The 22,723-nt window shown below is 45.1% G+C and overlaps 1 protein-coding gene across 5 annotated transcripts in view; it reads right to left on the reverse strand.

The window, feature by feature from the left end:
• Positions 1 to 22,723, reverse strand: part of IPO11 (importin 11) — a 376,178-nt gene that overhangs the window by 327,689 nt on the left and 25,766 nt on the right. For all 5 annotated transcript variants that reach the window (XM_083153175.1, XM_083153179.1, XM_083153188.1 and 2 more), the window contains exon 3: positions 5,588 to 5,688. In XM_083153175.1, coding sequence (XP_083009301.1) covers positions 5,588 to 5,688 — 101 coding nt within the window. The remainder of the gene's footprint in view (positions 1 to 5,587; positions 5,689 to 22,723) is intronic.

A 22,723-nucleotide genomic window follows, 5' to 3' on the forward strand; every position in this document is an offset into this window, starting at 1 on the left:
TTCGCTGCTCAGTAAAACTATGGGCTCTGGCTGCCCTACTCTGTACTTTGCCTCAGCTTGGCCTGTTCCTGCTCCTCCACAAACACTGCCATCGTGCTCAGTGCTGTTGTCAGAAATAAGAGTGCTATTGCCCAGGTGCTCCAAAACAGCAAAGCACTCTGCAGCATGGGCTTCATCAATGAGCATTACTGTGTTCTGTAAGGGTCTTCCTGTTGAATAAAACAGCTAGCAGCAAAGTCCATGTGTGATGCATGGATAATTATCTAATGTATTTACATTGATAAAGATGCCGCTCTTTGTAGGATGATGCCCTTTTTTTTATTTTTTTAACGTGAACACTGTTGCTATTTATTTAACATGAAATTGAACCATTCTCTGACGCGAGAGATATAAAGGCCCCAAGCTGTTTTTGCCAACAACAGCAGGGACTTTCCATTAAGCCTGGAGCTGTTCTGTGGTGTCATTCCTAATGTAAATGTCACAGAACCTGCTGTGTCATGTACGCAAAAGCAGGCTGAGCCGTCATTGGCTGCGCTGGGAGGAAATCACATCTGAATATGAATGTTAAAGCTCAGAACTAGAAATGTGAATATGAAAATGCAAACTGCACATTTATACTAACTTCATTGTAGGTGAGCATCCCAAGGTTTACCCGGCATAAGGAGAGTAAAAGAAAAGTGCCACAACTAATGCCAAGTGTACTTAGTGCATCCTTCATCTTGTTGAACAGGGCTATTAAAGAACAAAGCTAAAGCTTCTAGAGTGGGCCCAAGGTTACCCGGGATGCGGTCATTGGGTCACCACCAAGTAGGTCGAAAAGCATTAGGTCGACATGCAGGAAGGTCAACATGACTTTAGGTCGACACGGGTTAGGTCAACAGGGTCATTATGTCGACATGGGGAAGGTCAACAGTCAAATGGTTGACATGGGGTTCTTTTACTGTTTTTTGAGCCGACAGACGGTATTCCATGCCCTATCATCCACTAGGGCATGGTGGGAGAATAAAATAGTGTGCCATGGCACCATGCCCGAAGAAGGGCGAGGGGCCGCGGTGGTAGATTTTGGTGTCCATGTCGACAAGACATGTGCCAACAGGCGGTATTTCATGCCGTACCATTCACTAGGGCGTGGAGGGAGAATAAAATAGTGTGCCGAGCATAGCGAGCCATGAGCGGGGACGCAGTGGTACGTTTTAGTGTTTAGTCGTGACCCCTATGATGGTCGACCCACTTTGGGTTCAGGACCCCCAGTTGGAGGACCCCTGCCCTATAGGAAGTAAATATTGGATGTGCTTTGGTATTAAATAAAGAGCATCTATATAAAAATACATGCTCTCTTTAAGCTAGAAGGCTTTTTTCCTGTGGCAAATGCTAACATATATATTCCATTGTTTATTCTGACTGGGTGATTGACATACTTGGCGTATCAGAACATGTGGATATTAAGGGACCTGTCACCAGGATCACTACCTTTTCTAAAAGCATTGCACACTATGAACACATCTATAAAAACAGCAATTTCCAGTGTACACATTTAAATGGGAGAATACTTTTAGATTACCCATGCTTGGTTCCTTAACAACGATGTATAATGTGCTAAGCCCTATGAATACCATGCCAGGCTATCTATGCCCTATACATAATGTGCCAATCCCTCTAACGTGTGACTTCCTCATATGCCACCACTCTCCTGCCTCCGAAACATCTGAAGAAGCTGCCTGTGTCAGAGCATAGAGGGAAAGCACATTAATGTCTGGATCCATTCTATACAGAATATGTGTTCTTCATATCCTATAACAATGTTATAGGAGAAACGAACTACATTAACTACATTGTTTCAAACAATCTGCTCCACCCTACATGCCAAAGTATCACAATCTTCTGACTACAGGTATATCGTGAAGTCCCTTGCTGGATTTAAGGTGTACAATTTGGGCTGATTTTACCCAATTCTTACAGATCGGTCTGCTATATCGGGTGAAATCAGCCCAAATCAGAGGGGTTTGACATGAGCTCGGATGTGTGTTCCAATGCGCATCGGACAGGATCCTACAGATCTTATGTGCAGCACATAAGATGAAACGGTATCAGTCCATCAGCAGCATATCTGGGGGTGCTTTTTAGCACCTGCGATGTATCGCATCCGATTTCCCTTACACTTCCCTGGCAGCTCTCTGGGAATTCTTTTACACGTGATAAATCCCATGTGATTTATTGCATGTAAAAAATATGGCACATCCATACCTCCCAACTGTCACGATTACAGCGGGACAGTCCCAATTTTCAGGTCCTGTCCCGCTGTCCCACCCGCGGCAGGCATTGTCCCGCTGCTGGGGGGTGTCAGTTGGGAGACCCCCAATCTAATAGAATAGACGCTGTGCGCACGCGCACAGCGTCTATTCTCGTATGAAAATGAGGTTGTGGCTAATTAGCATAAACCGCACCCTCATTTGCATATGAACCGCCCCCTTTTCGGAGTGTCCCTATTTCATCATCACAGAAGTTGGGAGGTATGCACATCAAGTTTTCAAGTCAGAAGGAGCACTCCCAGGGAGCTGCCAGAGGTTCAAAGAAAACCAGGTCTGGCTTCTGCCTCAGACAAGTCGGACCTGTGTATCCTTTAGAATTAGGGTGGATTCCTTTTAATAGAAGTCCACATTTGTGAGCAAACAGGTCTATTTTTCACTAAGCCCAAGAAGAGAAAATTAATCTTTGCTCATAATAATTACCTCCAATATCGATCGCTGAGTCAGGTTTCCTTCACCACTGTATTCAACTAGACAACGCTGAGATTAAGGATATGCCCTGTGCATCCAAGGATTTGCAATCACATAAATCACAGGACTAAATTACCCCAGTTTGTAAAGCAACTCATTTCATTGTCATGCATAAAATGTGTAACAAAAAGAGCACTTTGGTCTGACTCGGAGGATACAGTACGTCAACAGTGACACCTACTGGATAAGAGTCTGTTTTACACCGCGATACTCCAGTATAATAATAAAATGATAAGAAGCAGGACAAAAAAACAAGTAGCTGTACATGTTGAATACTGCAAAGATTTGCATTTCTTTTAACGCAGCAAAAGCCAATTTATTTTTATCAAAAGTAAATCTCATTTACAATAGCTACATTTCCCTGCTAGTGGGTGATGGATGATGCCGTGTTGTTCTTTTAGATTTGTTTGCGTCATACACCGAAAACAATAAAACTACAAAACTACAGTATATAATCTATAGATTATATTGTTATTATTATTAGTATTATTATTATTATTATTATTATTATTATTATTATATTATTATATATTATCAGCCTCTGCCATTTACTATTGTTATATTGTGGCTTTACTGTATCTCCTGTTAAGCATGCAGCATGGTAAATATATATATATTCATTAAATGTGCACAAAACAGATGTTAGAGGAGGACTAAGGGGGTTATTCTAGTTCACTCCTTCTGGCAAATTCCTTTTTTAATGGACACAACCATGTGCACTGCAGGGGGCAGATGTAAAATGTGCAGAGAGAAATAGATTTGGGTGAGTTATTTTGTTTCTGTGCAGGGAAAATACAGACTGCTGTATTTTTACACTGCAATATAGATCTCACTTTGAAGTAAAACCCCACCCAAATCTAACTCTCTCTGCACAAGTAACATCTGCCCCACCTGCAGTGCACATGGTTTTGTCCATTTGAGAAGGAATAGTGAACCAGAATAACCCCCTCACTGCCTGTGTAGGTACATTTGTATTCATAACTGTATATGCATAAACCAATCGGCATGGAGAGAGGTGGCCGAGATGAGGAACTTCCTGTTGTAGCAATTTATACAACATTATTCTGCGGCATGTCTCCAAATCAATCATTTAAAAATTTACAAGAATTTGTCTTCCCGCTACAAAATTGGCAGTAATAAATAAATGAGTGTTTCCATTATGCATGAGACAGAGGAAACTAGCACAGGCTTTACACTAACAGAAGATCATGTTAATATGAATGAGTGAGGTTGCTTTGGCATCCAGCAGATATAAAGTGAAACATCCTAAGAAGTTGACATAAGAAGTATGCGTTAGATCACTGTCCTATAAATAGTGTGTAGGTTTACTGTTCTCTTATCGTTTATTGCTATTTGAGTATGTGGGTATGAGATTGTACATTTTCTGATAGTGTCTTATATACGTATATTTATCTTGTGCATTTTTCCCCATGGTCTTTGGATGCCACAGAAATGTTCGGTTAAGTTGTGTACACTTGCATACTTGTCTCATGTTTATGGGGACTTAATGGAGAGGTTTGTTATGTATGCTACCTTACAGCGTATCGATTACTGTACTATGTGACTCGTTGCTTCAATAAAAAAAAACATAAAAACCAAAACTACCGTGTGATAAGGTCTATTTCTAAATATCGATAATTATAAGATAACTAGCCAGCGTTCAACGGATTTATTTTTAATGTAAAACAAACAACTACAAAAAGGGGGGTGGGATGTATGAAAACTCTGTATGGGGAGCAGTGATACCAGCACACTGCTTTTCACCCCCATGTAAAACTGTGGCGGTGTGTGGTAAATTACAGGAGTGTGTCATTATTGGCATGGCTATCTAACATATTACGCACACTTGCTACCCATTGTATGAACAATCAGAGATCGATTTTGACAGCTGCGGGTGTTTTTGCCCCATAAACCGCATAGTAACATAGTATGTAAAGTTGAATAAAGTTGTTCGTCCATTAAGCTCAACCTGTTGTTACATAAATTATTAAAAATAGTTATAGAGGGTACGCACAATGAGATATGCACTATTTTGAATGGGCCTCAAATGGTTTTTCTACAGTCAATGCAGATTCAATTCCAATGTGCGCTCCCGTGTAGTGTAAATTAGCAGCCAAGACTATATAGTGGAAATCTAATCGTAGATGTGTAAATCGAATGTGTTCACTGCAGCATTCGATTCGATGTCCATCTCCTGCCTGAAGCCAGTGTTGATCTAATGCACATCGAACAGAAAATTGAATAGAAAATAGTGGCAATCGAAAAGGAGTAGTAAAAACTTCAGAGCAGGTGGAATAGTCCATATCTAGTAGAAATCAAATGGAAAACCGGAATTGAACCGTGTGTACGCACCTTTAGGACTAGATATGATTTTCCCAACTGGGATTATTTAGTTTGCTTCTTATGCAGGCAAAAAAGTGATTACGTTGACAACCGTTTCTATCAAAGCATAGCACGATGGTTATAACCCTGAAGGTATAACCCATTTGGTACTTGTGCAAACCTTTCTTAAATGTATTAATTGTGTTTGTTTGCCGAGGCCTGGGCTGCATAGAACATCTCACACATGCTGTTAAAGCCTGGTTGGAGGGGAGATACAGCGCATCGGTACTAAGCTTATGGGCACTTGCAGGGATGACCAGAGGGAGGAGTTTTCTGTCCCCCACTGCTGCAGACCTGATGGTATTTGCCACTATAATCCACCCCCCCCCCCATAGTCACAACATGCAATAATAAGAATACAAGAAATGCATACACAAAATAATGGAACCAAATCGTAACCAACATTAGCGCAATGTAACATCACTTACTTCGGGGCAACCCTCCTCCAGTAGCGATCAATCCCATTCTTAAAATAGAGGACAGCCAGCCATCTTACATTTACATCCAAAGAATGATTTGTGAAGATATTCTGCAGACAAAATAAAAATCACATTACCGTTATGCTGTAGAACCATCTGCCAACGTAAATCTTTAGAAAAGTAGCGCACAACTTTTATTATTTAATATTAAAGAAAACGGCTACGTAGTTATTATATAAAAAAAAATGTATATTTGCCGATATGTTCTGAAATCTGTCTGCAAATAACATGTATAGTTCTATTAATACGGATATGGTTCTATCATATTGTCTTCCCAGGCATGTAAAATACTCCCATGTTGCTCACTACATCACCAGCTCAATGTCCAAAGGCACCGATTATCTCTCCTTATACAGCGAACAGTAATCCTGAGCTCGACGATAACAGAAGGTCCAGGGGGGGAAATAAACCATTCCACTAAATGAGAAACACTCACGGGCAGGCTTACCAGTTGTTTGTGTGACAAATTATTCTGGCATTTTGCAATCAATTACAATACTTAAATTACAAGCTAGGAGAACAAAGAGGTTCCAAAATGAAAAATGCTATAAGAAGGTAAAGTCCACGACACCTCAAATGCTTCAGAATGCTAAGAAGGATCATAAAAAAAATCTTTGATATGTTGTGTATTAAAAAGTATATTAGGTGGGCTTCCAGGGTGCCGGATGACTGCCTGACAATCGGGATCCCGACAGTAAGTATACCGACATCGGAATCCGGACTGCCGGTGCTCCGACAGGGGATCCCAACTGACTGGGTCTTCTTTGTCGGAGCAGCGGCAGTCAGGATTTCAAAGTGGGTATACTGACTGTTGGGAATTGTCGGGCAGTCATACCACACAGGGGCTTCCAGGAGATGTCTGGGGTGGTCTGCAGCCTACGCATGTCCTGATGGACAGGTGTTCTGAAGGTTACATAATATACCATGCTTATTGATAACACAGGCAGTTATTATGTGGTGGTGGTGAGAGTAGTGTGGTCTGCACTATATCAGGTGCCACATGACTGTGGATGTAGTGGTAGTCAATGACACTCATACCCCTTTCCCACTGCCAAAAAACACTGCTTTTTACACGTTTAACAAATACCGGTATTTGTTAAATGGGTAAAGCAGTTGGAGCATTCCCACTGCAGATCTACCCGTTTAAAAGGGCTAAAAAAAACGGTAATTTTCCAACACCACCGCAACTCGCCCAATAGCATCCTGAAATCACCCTGGTATCAAGAAAAAAGGGATTTTTGTAAGAACTTACTGTTCGAATCCCTTTCTCTGATATGGTCCTGGTGACACAGCTCAACACTGGGATGTAGGAGGGTCCGTAGGAGCCAGGCACCTATCCTAAAGCTTTAGAAAGCCACTGGAATACATTAACTCAGTACAAAGGCCTGCACACATTATATGCACATTTTTCAAAAACAACTTTTAACCATATAACATGAAACATCATGAACCTGGCATACTTAAGGGAGGGATCGCTGTGTCACCAGGACCATATCAGAGAAAGGGATTCGAACGGTAAGTTCTTACAAAAATCTTTTTTTCTCTTTCAATGGTCCTGGTGACACAGCTCAACACTGGGACGTTCCAGAGCCGGTCCTTTGGGTGGGTACGTTCAGGTCTGCAGCTCTTATCACTGCTCGCTCGAATGATGCGTCCACCGACGCGAACTCATGGAACCTATAGAATTTGGCAAAGGTATGAACAGATGACCAAGTGGCAGCCCTGCAAACCTGCTCAGCTGTTGCCCCATGTCGAACCGCCCAAGAGGTGGCAACCGACCTGGTGGTATGCGCATTAATCCTGGCCGGCCCAGGCCTACCAGCTTTAGTATATGCAAACGCTATAACAGAGCGCAACCACCTAGCAATGGTCTGCTTAGAAGCAGGCCAACCAATTTTGTGTATGTCATACAAAACTAGCAAAGTATCAATCTTTCTGTCCACATAAATGCGCAATGCGCGCACAACATCCAAATTCCTCAATTTGTCCCTTTTCTTTGAACCCTCTGGGGGTTGAAACACAGGCAGAACTATCTCCTGATTTAGATGAAAAGCAGATACTACTTTTGGTAAAAAATTTGGGGTACTGTCCGAAGGACAGCCCTATCATCATGAAATATATGGAAGGGAGACTTGCATGACAATGCTCCCAACTCCGATACTCTTTTTTCTGACGCCACTGCCAGCAAAAATACCAGTTTCCATGTAAGTAATTTAAGGTCAGCCAACCTTAATGGTTCAAAAGGTGCCTTTTGAAGACACTCCCAGCCCAGATATAAATCCCATGGTGCTACTGGTTGATTGTAGGGAGGTTTCAATCGGGACACCCCTTGCAGGAAGGTCTGTACTTCCGGTAATAATGCAATCCTTCTTTGGAAATAAATTGACAAGGCCGAGATCTGCACTTTGAGTGACTGAAGGCTTAACCCGGAGGAAAAGCCCTCCTGCAAAAACAATTTAATCAATTTAAAGCGCGATGTGTGTGACTTCTGTCTTTCACACCATCGAATATAGGTCTTCCAGGCCCTATAATAATCTGCAGAAGACACTGACTTTCTGGCTTTAATCATAGTGTTAACCACCGCCTCTGAGAACCCTTTATTCCTCAAAATGGCAGTTTCAACAGCCAGGCCGTCAAAATTAATCGAGCTGAATCCAGATGGTTGAACGGTCCTTGTTTTAGAAGGTCTGACCTCAGAGGTAGACGCCACGAGACCACAGACAATCTCTGAAGCCTCGAGTACTAGGACCTCCTTGGCCAATCTGTGGCCACTAAAATCACTGGAATTGCCTGGGCCTGTATCTTTTACAACACTCTTGCCAGCATTGGAACTGGCAGAAAAACATAAAGCAGCTTCCCCTCCCAGGGGATAGTCATGACATCCACTGCTTCTGCCTCGTCCTGGCATAAAACCTGGGTACCTGATGGTTGAACCTGGATGCCATCAGGTCCACATCCGGAGTACCCCACCTCAGTGTAATCTGGTGAAATACTTGTGAGTTCAGGCTCCATTCCCTTTCCATCAGCTCCTCCCTGCTCAGGAAGTCGGCCTCTATATTCTCCACTCCTGGTATGAATATTGCTGATAATGCTGGAACATTCTGTTCCGCCCACAAGAAGATTCGGGACACCTCCCACATAGCCAGCTTGCTGCGTGTGCCTCCCTGGTGACTCAGATATGCCACAGCTGTGGCGTTGTCGGTCTGAATCCTTAAAAGGGAGCCTCTGTAATCTTTTCTCCCGCCAGAGAAATCAACTTCCACACAGCTCTCAGTTCCAAGATGTTGATCGGCAAGGCAGACTCCTCTGAGGTCCACAAGTCTTGCAGACGCAGGTCCAAGACTACTGTCCCCCAGCCCCTGAGACTGGCGTCGGTAGTGACTACCAGCCAGCTCCAGGACTGCAGGTACCAACCCCACTGAAGGGAATCCACCTCCGTCCACCATTTCAGGGAGGATCGAGTTTCTGAAGACAACACTATTTGTTCTGACTTCATGGTCTGAGTATTTCCTGACCAAGTTGTCAGAATGTTCCACTGGAACACTAGAGCGTGGAACCTGGCGAACTGCAACGTCTCGAAAGACGACACCATCTTCCCCAGCCAGCTTGAGGCACCTCCATACTGACGTGCTCTGAGACCCGAGGATCTCCTGGACCAAGGCAGCCAGATCCCTGGCCTTTGCCTCTGGTAGAAATACCCGATGTAGGTGGGTATCCAGAACAACTCCCTGGAATTGGAGTCTCTGTGACGGCACCAACTGAGACTTTTGTAAATTTAAAAGCCAGCCGTGAGCCTGCAAAAACCCGATGGCTTCTGCCAAGTGACTCTTCAACATGTCTGCTGACTCCGCTTTGAACAGCAGGTCGTTCAAATATGGAACCACCCTGATTCCCCTCAGTCGAAGCACAGCCGCCATTACAGACATTATTTTGGTGAATACCCTTGGCGCTGTGGTCAGGCCGAAGGGCAACGCCTGGAATTGCAAGTGCAGGTCTCCTCTCGCAAACCTCAATAGAGCCTGATGTTCTGGGTGGATATGAACATGAAGGTACGCGTCCTGGACATCCATGGACGCCAAAAATTCTCCCTGGTCCAGGCTTAGCAGCACTGACCGTAGAGACTCCATTTTGAAATGGTCTACCCATAAATGGATATTTAGTGACTTTAAATTGAGAATCGGTCTGAAAGACCCGTCTGGTTTGGGCACCAGAAACAGAGTGGAATAAAAGCCTTTTTTCCACTCCGCTCTGGGGACCGGGATAACCACCCCTTCTCTAAAAGAGAGAGTGAGCCGCTCCCAAGAGAGCTGTACGGAGCCGAGCCTCCTTTGGTATTGGTGTGGGAATGAATCTTCTTGGAAGAAGACCTTTGAAGGGAATTCTGTAACCCTGGGTTTAATTTCTAACACCCAAGAATCCCAGTCTACCATTGCCCATGCGTCTTTGAACAGTGTTAGACGTCCCCCCACCTTGACCACCGCCGGGCAAAACCCTTGGCAGTCATGCGGAGGGTTTGTCCTCTCCTTTTGTGTTTGGTTGCTTATGAAAGGAACCAAATTTAGACTTTGGGGCCTTGCCCCTGGAGGACTGAAACTTTCTCCTAAAGGACTGCCCTCGAAAGGACGCACCTCCTCTAGGGGAAGGCCGAAAGGACGGCCTGAAAGCAGAAAACCTTGATGTCTGCTTGGCTGCGGGGCTGGCAGGAAAGTACTTTTGCCACCTGTGGCCTGCTTAATAATCTCTTCCAGTTCGGAACCAAATAACAGCTTTCCTTTAAAAGCTAATGCCTCTAAGGCTTTCTTAGACTCATTATCTGCCTCCCAAGCCTTAAGCCAGACACTCTCCTGGCATCTACAGACACTGTGGAAACTCTGGCAGCCATTTTGAGAGCTTCCTCCTCAGCCTCCAGTACATACTCTGCAGCTGCTTTTAAGCTTCTCTGCAAGCAATAACACACAAGGGTCAGTGTGTAAAATAGTGCACAATTCACTGGCCCACACAATCATGGTCTTAGAGACCCAGGCTGAAGCAATCAGAGGGCGTAGGGTATATCCCACCCCTTCAAATATTGCCTTGAGGTTACCCTCCAGCTCTTTGTCTACGGGGTCCTTAACGCTGCTCCCCCTTGCACTGGTAGCACAGTGGCTTTTGACAAACGTGCCACAGAAGCATCTACCACTGGGACTTTTTTCCAGAGGTCAGCATGCGCCTCAGGTATGGGGTACAGGCTTAAAAATCTTGTAACCCCTCGTCTGCAGGGAAAGTAACAGTTTCTTTATGCTGTCTCTTAAAAAACACCCTTTGCAGGAGTTTTATCCTCCACAGACAAATTCAATGCCTGTTTAACAGCAGTAATCAAATCCTCCACCCCTGAGGCTGAGGACTCTTCAGAATCATCACCCTGCTCCCAGGGAATGTCTGAATACTCTCCTTCCTCATCAGCAGCTAACATGGCACTGAATAAGACCTTTTAGGGGTCCCCACAGAATCCCATCAAACTTGTTCAACAAGTAATTAAACCTGCTGATTCCCTTAGCAGTATCCTGCATGACCTGTAATAAGTCAGGATCTGTCTGGATCAGAGGCAAGGAGCCAGAGGACTGCTGAGATAATGGCAATGGTCTAGGCCCGGGGAAGTTACCAGCACATCACTCTGCCTGTCCAGCAATACACCAAAGCATTAACAGACCTGCCCAGGGACTTGGCCCACGCAGGTTCCGATAGCACTACCCTCTGGGATTCACTCCCCATGGGTTTCACAGCAGCGCAAGAAATACATAAGCCCCCCCTGGCCATCTGCTCAGGGACAAATTTCAGTGTACAACCACTGCAAGCGCTAAATGCATTTTAGGCTCCCTCCCCCAAAACCACAGACTGGGAGAAACATGAATATTGCCTATCAGTTAGGTGCCTGGATCTCCATACGTCGACCAGGCCCATTTCTGCTACAACCTTGGCAAAGGGGGTTGTTTTTGGTCGCACTTGGGGGTTTTTCATGGAGATCCTGTCCAAAGCAGGGTCCATCAGGTTGTTAAAATCGCCCAGACACACTGTGGGGACCCCTGGGTACAATGCCATAAACTCTGCCACCTTTTTTAACACAAATGGGGAGTATGGAGGAGGAATATATACCGCCATGAGAAGGGTTGGGATAGATTGGATGGAACATTTTATAAACACAAACCTTCCCCATGGATCTGTCTGGACGGTGTCCAGGGAAAAGGATACAGTTTTTTTTATGAGAACGGAGACACCCCTAGATGCAGAAGTATAGGTAGAGTGATAGGCTCATCCAACCCACGGTTTCTTTAATGACAAGATCTTACTACCCACGAGGTGAGTTTCCATGAGACAAATGACATCAGAGTTGTATTGCCTCAGTTGTCTAATAACCAAGGATCTTTTTATCTTGTCGTTAATGCCCCCCACATTCCACGTCAGAAAATTAAGCGTACCCATTGTCACATCTAATCCATTTCACTCTACACACCCAGGGGAGCACAATGATACTGAAGATTGATAAGGTCACACGGTCATAACTCAGTAAGGGAATTGAAAAAAAACAGAAAAGACATAAAGAAATAAGAGCAGAGCACATAATGCAAGTGCACCCAAGAGAGTAATTGAACCCAATCCCCCCACCCCGTATACCATAACCCAACTGTGGCACACCTGGAGCCCCAACAAATACCATAAAGAAACCCTGTATCTAATGGTAAGTTACCACATAGATACCTAGCTACCAACTATCTATCTATCCCCTGGCTCTAAAACACAGGCCAAGGGGGTAACTTAAGCAGGCATACTTAGGGTATACCTATTGTACTATACACAACTTCTACAGGGGGACAAAGAATTTAATGACCTAGAGCCCGAGCGGCTCCCCACCTAGGTCATACATATATATACGCAGCCTCCCGGGGCTGCGAGAGTACACTCATATAGTGCGCCGCTATATCACGGATACGGAGCACCTTCAGGTGCGTTCCTCCATTACAGAATAAGTTGTGCACTATATGAGCAATAGAAATAATCAAAAAAAAAAACAAGCAAGAACGGTAATATATAAACAGTTACATATGCCTCTACTGACGAGGGGTGACAACTGACAACTTATATGTGTATATACTCATCAGTCTTGGAGTAAGGGGAGTATAGTCATTCAGGCGCCAAGGCATGACGCTGTGGTCGATGTCTGTCCAGCCATGCCGCAGCCTCCCGCGGTGTTGTAAAGAATTTGGTCTCTCCATCAGCGACCACGCGCAGCCTAGACGGGAAGAGCATAGCATACGGAATATTTAGTTCCCTCAGTCTTCTTTTGACGGTTGCGAACTGGGCCCTGTCCTTCTGGACGTCAACAGCAAAATCAGGGAAAACTGAAACAGGTGAGCCATTCCACTTAAGAGGGCCCTTGGTCCGGGCCAGTCTGAGGATCACATCTCGGTCGCGATAATGCAGGAATTTGGCGATGAAGGTTCGAGGTGGGGCGCCTGGTGGTAGTGGTCGCATAGGCACAGGGTGAGCACGTTCAACAGCGAAGTGCGCGGAGAATTCCTCCGAGCCAAATGTGTCGGTGAGCCATTTCTCCAGAAATTGTTCCGGGGAGCCACCCTCCTCCTTTTCAGGGAGTCCCACAAAGCGAACATTATTTCGTCTGAGGCGCCCCTCCATGTCCGTCAATTTTTTGTTGATTGGGATTCAACGGCTGTGGTGCGTCGGTCCAGAGGGGCCACAGTGTCTTCCACCGTGGAGACCCTAGTCTCGACCTCTCCGACTCTCTCCCTCACCCTCTGCAGGTCGTGGTGTATAATGGATAAATCCGACTGGACCTGGGCAATTTTGTCCGCCAGCCAGTTCTCGGTGGCCGCAACCGCGTCCAACAATCTCTGGAAAGGGTCTATTGGTTGTTCAGGTGGGTCAGGTTCAGTGTCAGGAGATGATACGGACTGTGTGGCCTCAGGGGGTTTGGCCTGAGAGGGGTTCCTGGCATATCTTTCCAGTTTTGCCGCCGCTGTAGCTGGGTTGCTCTTCCCCATTCTACTTGTGGTGGGTGCAGCGGATAAATGGTATGGGAAGCAGTCGGAGATACAGCAGCAGCAGTCCGCAGTTAGGTATTACTAGGTCTCAGGTTGTTAAGCTAGGGTGCATGAGCTAGGCTGAGGATTGGAGGTTGGCAGTGTCCATACAGAGTACAATTCAGCACTTGCACATATAGCTGCGTATAGGGTGTGAACCAGGCCTTCAATCAAACAGACAGATGGCACCACTCTTCTGGCTCAGTGGTGGTGTTGGCTCAGTGAAACAATTATGGCTGTCCTGCAGGGTATAGGAGCTGGCAAGGTGCCAATATGCTGTTCATTTATTACAGAGCCAGGATTCAGGGGGCGGGAGGGCAAGCCCTTGCCAGGGCCCTCCGAGTGTATATGTCTGGAGTTGAATTCTCACTCCCTTCAGTGATCAGCAGGGGAGGGGGGGAGAGTGCTCCTTTCACTCAGAGCCCCGCCGACACCTCCGTCCAGCGCTGTGGGCACAGGGGGGGGGGGGGAGCGGCAGATAGTGTTATGTCCTGCGGCCTGGGCGCCCCCAGCAGTCTAATATCTTTCCCTGTAGGGTCAGCGTGGATCGGGGGAGAGAGCGTGCGGCTGGCTAGCTTCGCGCTGTCACTCACCCCAGTGTCGGAAGCCGGGCGGGAGAGCAGTCAGGCGGGCCTCCGGCGGTGCGACCCTGCTCGTGTCCAGGTCGGCGCCGAGGAGAGGGTAAGCTGTTGTCCCCGCCGTCCGCCGTCGGAGATCCAGTATCAGGAGGCGGGCGGGAGAGGAGGCAGGCGGGCGGGAGAGGAGGCGGGCAGACGGGCTCCCAGCGGCGTGTGCGGCTCCACAGCGTCCTCGTGTCCCAGGCCCCAGAACCGGACACAAGCTGGAGGGGTCCTGGGCTAAGCGGATGGGGGCACCTTGGAGCTGCAGGTACCAGGGCACAATGTCGTGTTGCCTGTATAAGTAATTACCCCGGGAGGGCAGCGCAGGATGGGTTCAGACAGGATTGGGTGGAGGAGAGCCCGCACTATGCGTGCTACTCCATGCTGATCTCCCAAAACCACAGACTGTTGCTCAGACATGATGTTCTCAAATAACACAGTCACAGCGCATTAAATATACAGGCATTATATACAGTGTACTCAGTCACTTAGCTGTCTGTAGTCTTCAGAATGGGGAAAGTGATGCCCAGGAAATCCAATCACTCTGTCAGGATCTGTAAGCCAGCTCAGCTCCGCTGCAAGCGTTCCGAATGGCGCCAAAACAGAGTGAGGGAAGAGACCAAGTCCCTGCTGCTGCGGGGTCTGTGGCTTTTGGCGCCAACCACCCCCAGACAGCCGCTCCCATTGCAGGATTTCCTAGTTCCAGTATCTCCCCCTCAGCTGGGGACCACTCGGAAAATGCCTGTAACACACTGCTGTCCTCTCATATAGGGGCTCAGTGTGTAAGCTCCGCAGAAAATGGCCGCCGCCATCACGGAGCGCCTGTCCCCCATGATCCCCACCTAGCGTGAAGCCGGTTTCAAAACGCTCCGGAGCCCAGGCAGCTTCTTAAAAGAAGCTGTAAGCGCTGCACAGGGAGGCCAGACAGCGTCTCCCCTGTGCACAGCGAGCTGACAGGACGCGCTTCTGTCAGCTCCTGCTGCGCTAGCAGTGTGAGGATTCACTAAGGAGAATCCTCACACTGTGCCTACCTAGCTAGTGTAAAAGTTAATAAAACAATAAAAACCCTAACTAACTCTAATCCTTCGGCTGCTCCGGCAGCCCTTTAGAATAGCAACCACTCCAGTGGGCACCTAACACGAACTGAAGAGTCTGGGATGCAGTAGGGGAGGAGCCTACCCTCTAAAGCAGGCATGTCCAACCTGCGGCCCTCCAGATGTGCTAAAACTACACATCCCAGCATGCATTGCCATCATTCTAGCATTCCCTAATAGGCAAAGTATAGCAAGGCATGCTGGGATGTGTAGTTTTAGCACATCTGGAGGGCCGCAGGTTGGACAAGCCTGCTCTAAAGCTTTAGGATAGGTGCCTGGCTCCTACGGACCCTCCTACATCCCAGTGTTGAGCTGTGTCACCAGGACCATTGAAAGAGAAACAAGAATCTGCAATCCTGGAGGTCTACTGTCATTACTAACCGCATAAAACAGAGGCTTATACGAAGAACTGGAAGAGCTATGAGGTCTTCTGGTTTTACGACTAGAGGCTATTAAGGAAATGATGGTACTACCAAAGTTGAAATATATATTGAGATACCTAATGGGTTACCTATGTCTTTGTACATCATATTATTTGCACTTATCAATACATCCATTTGGAAACATAATAGAGCTAGGCTTGCCAGTAAGTACCCAATATTGTCAAAACTCTGATGGGGCTTTGGCAATTATCTATCTATGTCTAACAACTTTCTACAAGGAAGTCTATAGGATTATGTAAAAGCACAACAGGGTGGTAAGATGACACAATGATGAGTATTGTAGCCTCTTGGTTATGGTTCCTATTCTCACCACAATACGAATTATGTTCTTCCCATGTATGCATGGGTAGATGTACTGGGTTCTAAGTAAGGGTCTGATTCAGACTGTACGAGTCCAATGGTGGGGACACCGTGCATGGACACCACCCATTATGTGCAAGTGCAGAATAAACCAGCATCCTGGCATGTAGTGGCCACTAAACTCTAGGGGAAGAGGCGTTAACCATGTATGTTGCTCAAAACAAAGGAGTTTTTGCTTCCTTTCTGTGGGAGTGCCGAAGTCAGCGTCTGCATTTGGCGATGTAGATACAGTAACGTGAGAATTCTTCAAAGCAGATTTGCTGTATTCGCAGCCTCCAGGCCTACAAAGTCTTAAGAATTTGGGAGTATTATATATGGGTTCAGTATGATTTACCTACACTCATAATCCAGATGGTCAAAATACCGACAGCAATTGACCGACGGTCAAAATACCTACATCTAAAATATAGACAGGCCAAAACACGTGTTCTTCATATTTTTTGGGTCTGTATTTTGACATAGGTGGACATGAACCCCGGGCTTCGGTACACTATTATATTCCCCATCCATGTCCACTGGGATGGTAAAGTATGTACAAGTCGGTTTCAATGAAAAAAAAAACATGTTGGTATTTTGACCGCCGGTCAATGGTTGTAGGTATTTTGATTTAGGTAAATTAACCGCATCCCTTATATAGAAGGGGATGGAAGATTTATGAAAGGCAGAGTATTTTCTTGACTAACAGCACCTTAGTGCCAGCATTTGTTTCACTTTATTTATTGAGGTTTTTTTATTGAGAATTAGGTTCAATTATGTGGTGGTGCAGTTTTGCTTTTCCACGTATTTTATGATTGGCATCACTGTCACTATCACAGTCACCCAGGCGTCCGAACACAGCGGGGAGGGTAGTGGGCAGACAGGGTGCTGGCCCATGGGGACACCCAGCATTTCCTGGGCATGCTCACAAACACAGTGGGTGCGCCCAGAAAATCGCTGGCCATCCCCATGCAAACGCAGGTGGGTTGAAGCCTGCATGGGGCAGAGTGGCTGACATCACATGGTGTCAGCACCCGCCCCCTGTTCATCCACCTCCGGCCCAGATAAAAGTCAGCTGACTTATCTGCGAGCGGGCGAAAAATCATTTGATGGTCAGCGAATATCTAAGGATTTTTCGCTAGTACCCGAATGGATGTGTCAGCAAACACATTCATAGGCATTGCCACTGCACACATTCGCTAAGCACCTGGGGGCGGCAGTTAAGCGCTCGGTAAGCTTACCAAGGCAACCTGAATCATCCCAAAAGTGCAAGATAATGCACCAAGCAATCAACTCCTAGTGGGGCCAACACACGATTTGAGGGCATTTTCTAACTAGGATCTAACTAGGTTATAGATTTATCCAGCATGCTGGATATTAATAGCCGGGCGATAGTCGTTTTGGTCCCTACACAAGGAGCGTTATAGGGGCCATAGGGATGCATGGAGCCACGCGTCACTATTGCCCGGCTATTAACATACAGCATGCTGGATAAATCTATAATCGCATGTTTCAGGGCCAGTGTTCTCACCAGAGAACTGACAGATCGCTGTGTGCTGAGCCCGTATGTCGGCACCTTTACTGACATTTTCAAATGCAGCTGATTGGCTGGTGTGTAATCACCTTGCACTTTATCACTTCACCAGTCTTAATTCATCTGCCCCACAGTTTGGGAACCAGGGATATAAGGGGAAGAAAGGACATTTTTAAAACGCAAACAGGACATGTGCCCTTTATGAACATACAAAAAATGTCAGAGCTGTTGGGACCCAGGGCCCAGACATGCTGAGGTGTACAGGTGTGCGTCCATCTAGTGGTTGCCGGTGTACCACAGAGGTGAGGAGCAGCATTAGGCTTTTATTATATAGGATTAAGTGGCAATATTGTAATGTTCATTATTTGAAATCCAAATGAGATTGCATTTTTTTTTTTAATTTCTCTTTATTTGATTTTCAAAAAGATACATAATATAAAAACACTTTGCAGTACATACATAAATACGACAGACACAAAGTTACATACCATACAAACAACATTTGGTGAAATGCTACCCTTCCCTGCCACGACCCTATACCCCCCTAGATCCTTTTATCTTCAAGCCCCTTACATCTGCCCGTTACAGATAGATCGAATGGCACACCGTTCGTCTCCCACCCCATATCACCCTCCTGGATCCTTCTACTTTATTTCACTTCTCAGCTTGGTAACTGGGCAGCTGTGACCCACTGGTTAACAATTTTTTTTTTTTTTTTTTTTTATATATAAGTCTATCCTTAATATTGGTTTTACTATATATTTACTAGTGTTACGACAGTTCTATCAGCTAGTGCTAATTTTCATATTATTAAGTTAACATAAGTTAAACTATTATTTTATATCATTGTGTTGAAAATTATGCGCATACGTGCATTCGTGAAATCGATCTATTCATAGTGTCTTTTTAAGAGTAAAAAGAAGAATTTTTTTATTTTTTTTTTTTTTTTCCCTTTCCCCTATTATATCTAAACAGAGTGAGAATGTAGCCCTTTATCGTGTCAATTAGAATCTGAAACTCTTTTAGAGTATAAAGAAAAATACCATTTATCCCATATTGCGTGAAATTTACCAATATTATTTCTAGATAGATACGCAGCTCTCTCTTGTTCAAACGTATAATTAACCAACCTAACCCAGTCATTAGTGTCCGGTGCCTTTTCTGCCATCCACAGTCTGGCGATACAGGTCTTGGCGAGTGCTACGAGGTTAATGACCAGTTGCCTTAGGTCCGATGCCACCCCAGACCTATCCCATACCCCCAGTATTAATGCCTTAGGGCATATTTCCCCTCGAGGGATACCTAAATTTATCAGCACTTCCGCAACTTCCTTCCAGAATTTTTGCAGAGTTGGGCACTGCCACATTAGGTGCCAAAAGTCACCACCTGCTGCTCTACATTTTGGACAGGAGTCGCTTTTATCTGTTGCAAACTTTTTAATTTTAGTCGGAGTAATATAAGTACGGTGCAGTATATTAAATTGGATCTGTTGAGTCCTAAGGGAAGTGGTAGCTAAGTTGGGTATGGCCAAAGCCCTATCCCAGTCGTTTGATGTAAGGTCAGGAATTTCCTTAGACCATTTTGTCATAAGGTCATGTAGGCCGGGGGTCATCAGTATGGATGAAATATACTTGTAACATTTAGATACACCTTTAGTCGGTCCCAGGTTCCGTAAAAATATTTTAACTGGATGGTCTTTTATAGTATTAGAAGATGCATGCAAATGTTCTTCCATTGCACTTCTGAGCTGCAGAAAGCGAAAGAACATGCTATTTGGGATTTGAAATTCCTCTTGGAGTTGGGCAAATGTTTTAACCCCATCTTGCATAACCACATGGCCCACATTAGTTATGCCAAGCTGGGACCAAGCTGCCATTCCCTGATGCATTCTAATACTCTTAAAAGAGTCCAGGGAGGAAAGACTTGTTTCAGGGTCAGTGTCTTTATAACCTATTGTTCTAGAGATCCAATTCCAAATTTTTATTGATTGGGTGAAAATCGGGGGATATTTCTTGCGACATTTACCCGTCAAGATAGCTTGTATTGGGGAGTAGCCTGGAATGGTCTTATTTATTAACTTTAACAATTCTAGTGAATTACATGGCTCTGCAACCCAATCTCGAAGATGAACCAATTGCGTTGAGAGATAGTACAATTTAAAGTTGGGGAGCGAGAGTCCTCCGAGGTCACGTGGTCTCATAAGTGTGGTTAATTTAACTCTCGGTCTTTTATTTCTCCATATAAAGGAGATTATTATCCCATTTATTTTCTTGAAAATCGCCTCTGGGATATATACAGGGGAGTGTTGGATGAGGTAAAGTATTTTTGGTAAAATCATCATTTTGATGAGATTTACCCTTCCTATTACTGTCAAAGGTAATTTGAGCCAATTCTTGCATTTGGATCTAATTAGAGCAATTACTGGGTCTATATTGTATTTGACGTAGTCTCTTGCATCTTTAGAGATTACTACCCCCAAATAATCAAATCTTTCTACCCTCGGTATATCGATTACAATATCGGGTTCAACCCGTGTCCCACTATCCACTAGCAAGTGCGATTTACTACTGTTTATTGTTAATCCTGAATACAGGCCGAATTCATAGAGGACTTGCATCACCAGGGGGAGGTCCTGCCTATAGTTTGCCATCCCCACCAGTAAATCATCCGCATAGAGCGAGACAAGGCTGCCAGCCCCCCCGCCCGGGTCTCCCCGACCCAGTGTGTTTCTCAGATTACAAGCGACTGGCTCTATGGCCAGAGAGAACAACGAGGGGGAGAGCGGGCAACCCTGCCTCGTCCCACGGTATATGGAAAACGGGTCCGATACGAATCCATTAATAGTAATTCGGGCAGTGGGGTTGTAATAAATCATAAGGATCCTTTTAATGAAACATGACCCAAAGCCAAATACCTCCAGAGTGGTCCTTAAATAAGGCCACTCCAAGGAGTCAAAGGCCTTGTTTGTATCAAACGAGGCCAGGGCAGTCTCTAATCCCGTCATCTTTCTCGCCTGAAGGTAAGAAAAGACTCTTCGAACATTTATAGAAGTGGATTTCCCCTTCCTAAAACCTGTTTGGTCAATATGGACTAATTTATCTATGACCTCTCCAATTCTATTGGCCAAAATTGTTGCGTAGACCTTAGCATCGACCGTGAGCAGCGAAATGGGTCTATAGGAGTCTGCCCTTAAGGGGTCTTTACCCTTTTTGAGAATCACTGTGATGACTGCCTCGGTCATAGATTGGGATAATTGGCCTTCTTTTTCCATTTCCTGGAAGAAATACAGTAACCTGCAGGACAAAGTGTCTCTGAAAAGCTTATATATTTCTACTGGTAGGCCGTCGATACCTGGGGCCTTTCCGGAAGCTACGTTTCTTATTGCGCAATCGACCTCACCCAACGTAATCGGTAGATCTAAAGTTTCCCTATCTTGGTCTGACAGAGCCGGCAAATCAATGGCCCTCAGATAGGCCAAGCTATTATTGTACTTGGAAGTTAATTTAGAAAGATATATTTCTTTATAGTGATTGACAAACACCTCAGTTATTTTTGAGGTTTCATTAATCGTTTCTCCTTCAGGAGAGCAGATTTTAGAAATTATCCTAGGGGGTTCGTCAGATTTTGCCATATAGGCCATCAGTTTGCCAGCCCTGTCCGCCATTAAATACTTTTTATGTGAGTCTTTCAATAACCGGAACTTGGCCATTTCCTGTAGGTGTGTAACCCAGGCCCGTTGTGCCAGTAACCACTCCTGTTTAACAAGGTCCGAGTGATTTAGTATATAGGTTTGTTCTAAATCCGTCATTGTGTTCTCTAATGATATGGCCTTGCTCTCTAATTGTTTCCTGGCATACGCTATTTTTTTGATCAGGGTACCACGTAAATATGCTTTAGATGAGTCCCAAACACTACCTGCTTTGGCCGAATCTACATTGAACCCAAAAAAACCCTCAAGGTCAGTTTTTAAATCACCGATGTTTTCCAATTGGGTCAGCCAAATTGGTTGGAGTTTCCAATAGCTAAAACCCCGACTTTTATCTGTGTCAAAGACCATTACCAACGGAGAATGGTCCGAAATTCCCCTTGAGTTGTATTCAATATGCGATATTTTATTTGCCAAAGCCCTCGATGTAAAAATCATGTCAATTCGTGAAAAATTATTATAAGAAGGGGAGTAGCAAGAGTATTGTCGTTGATTGGGAAACTTCTCACGCCAGACCTCATACCATCCCAAGTCAAGCGTGAATCTGGCAAGAGAACTTTCACCAGTAGGAGTGTTGCTCCTGGGGCACCAAACATCAAGGCCATAGTTCATTACCATGTTAAAATCTCCCACACAAATAAAGGGGTTATCAGATCTTACCACTATAAACTCTAAAGCAGTTCTAAGAATATCAAAGGCAAACGGGGGAGGGATATATATCGATAATAACGAAATCCTAGTAGTGCCAAAGATACCATCAAGAAACACATAGCGACCCCTTGGGTCAATCTGAGCAGAAATATGTTCGTATACCACAGATCTCTTTATCAAGATTGATACTCCTCGGGAGGCTGACGTGAACGGAGCGTGGAACATTTGGGCAATCCAGGGTCGTTTCAGAGAACCGCATTTTTCCCTAGCCAAATGGGTCTCCTGTAGACAGATCACATCAGCCTCCAGAGTTTTACAATACTTGAGAACCAGCGCCCGTTTTACCTTATCATTAAGGCCACGGACATTCCATGTCACAATTTTAACCATGAGCTTCAATTAACGGCTGGGCGGACAGAGTACTTTGAAGTACTATAGAAGGGGAGCAAAAATCGCAACAGAAAGAAACAGCAATTCCACCATTGTACAAAAAAAGAAATACAAACAACATTTAACATATATCCCCCCTCCCCCACCTCCCCCCACCCTGTATAACCTAACCCATAAGGCATACCTATACCCAAATCTTCCATTACCACCTTATTCTTTCACTTGAGGGACAATTA

Source organism: Crinia signifera, chromosome 1 (genome assembly GCF_055691185.1).
Source record: "Crinia signifera chromosome 1, ASM5569118v1, whole genome shotgun sequence".
NCBI lineage: Eukaryota > Metazoa > Chordata > Amphibia > Anura > Myobatrachidae > Crinia > Crinia signifera.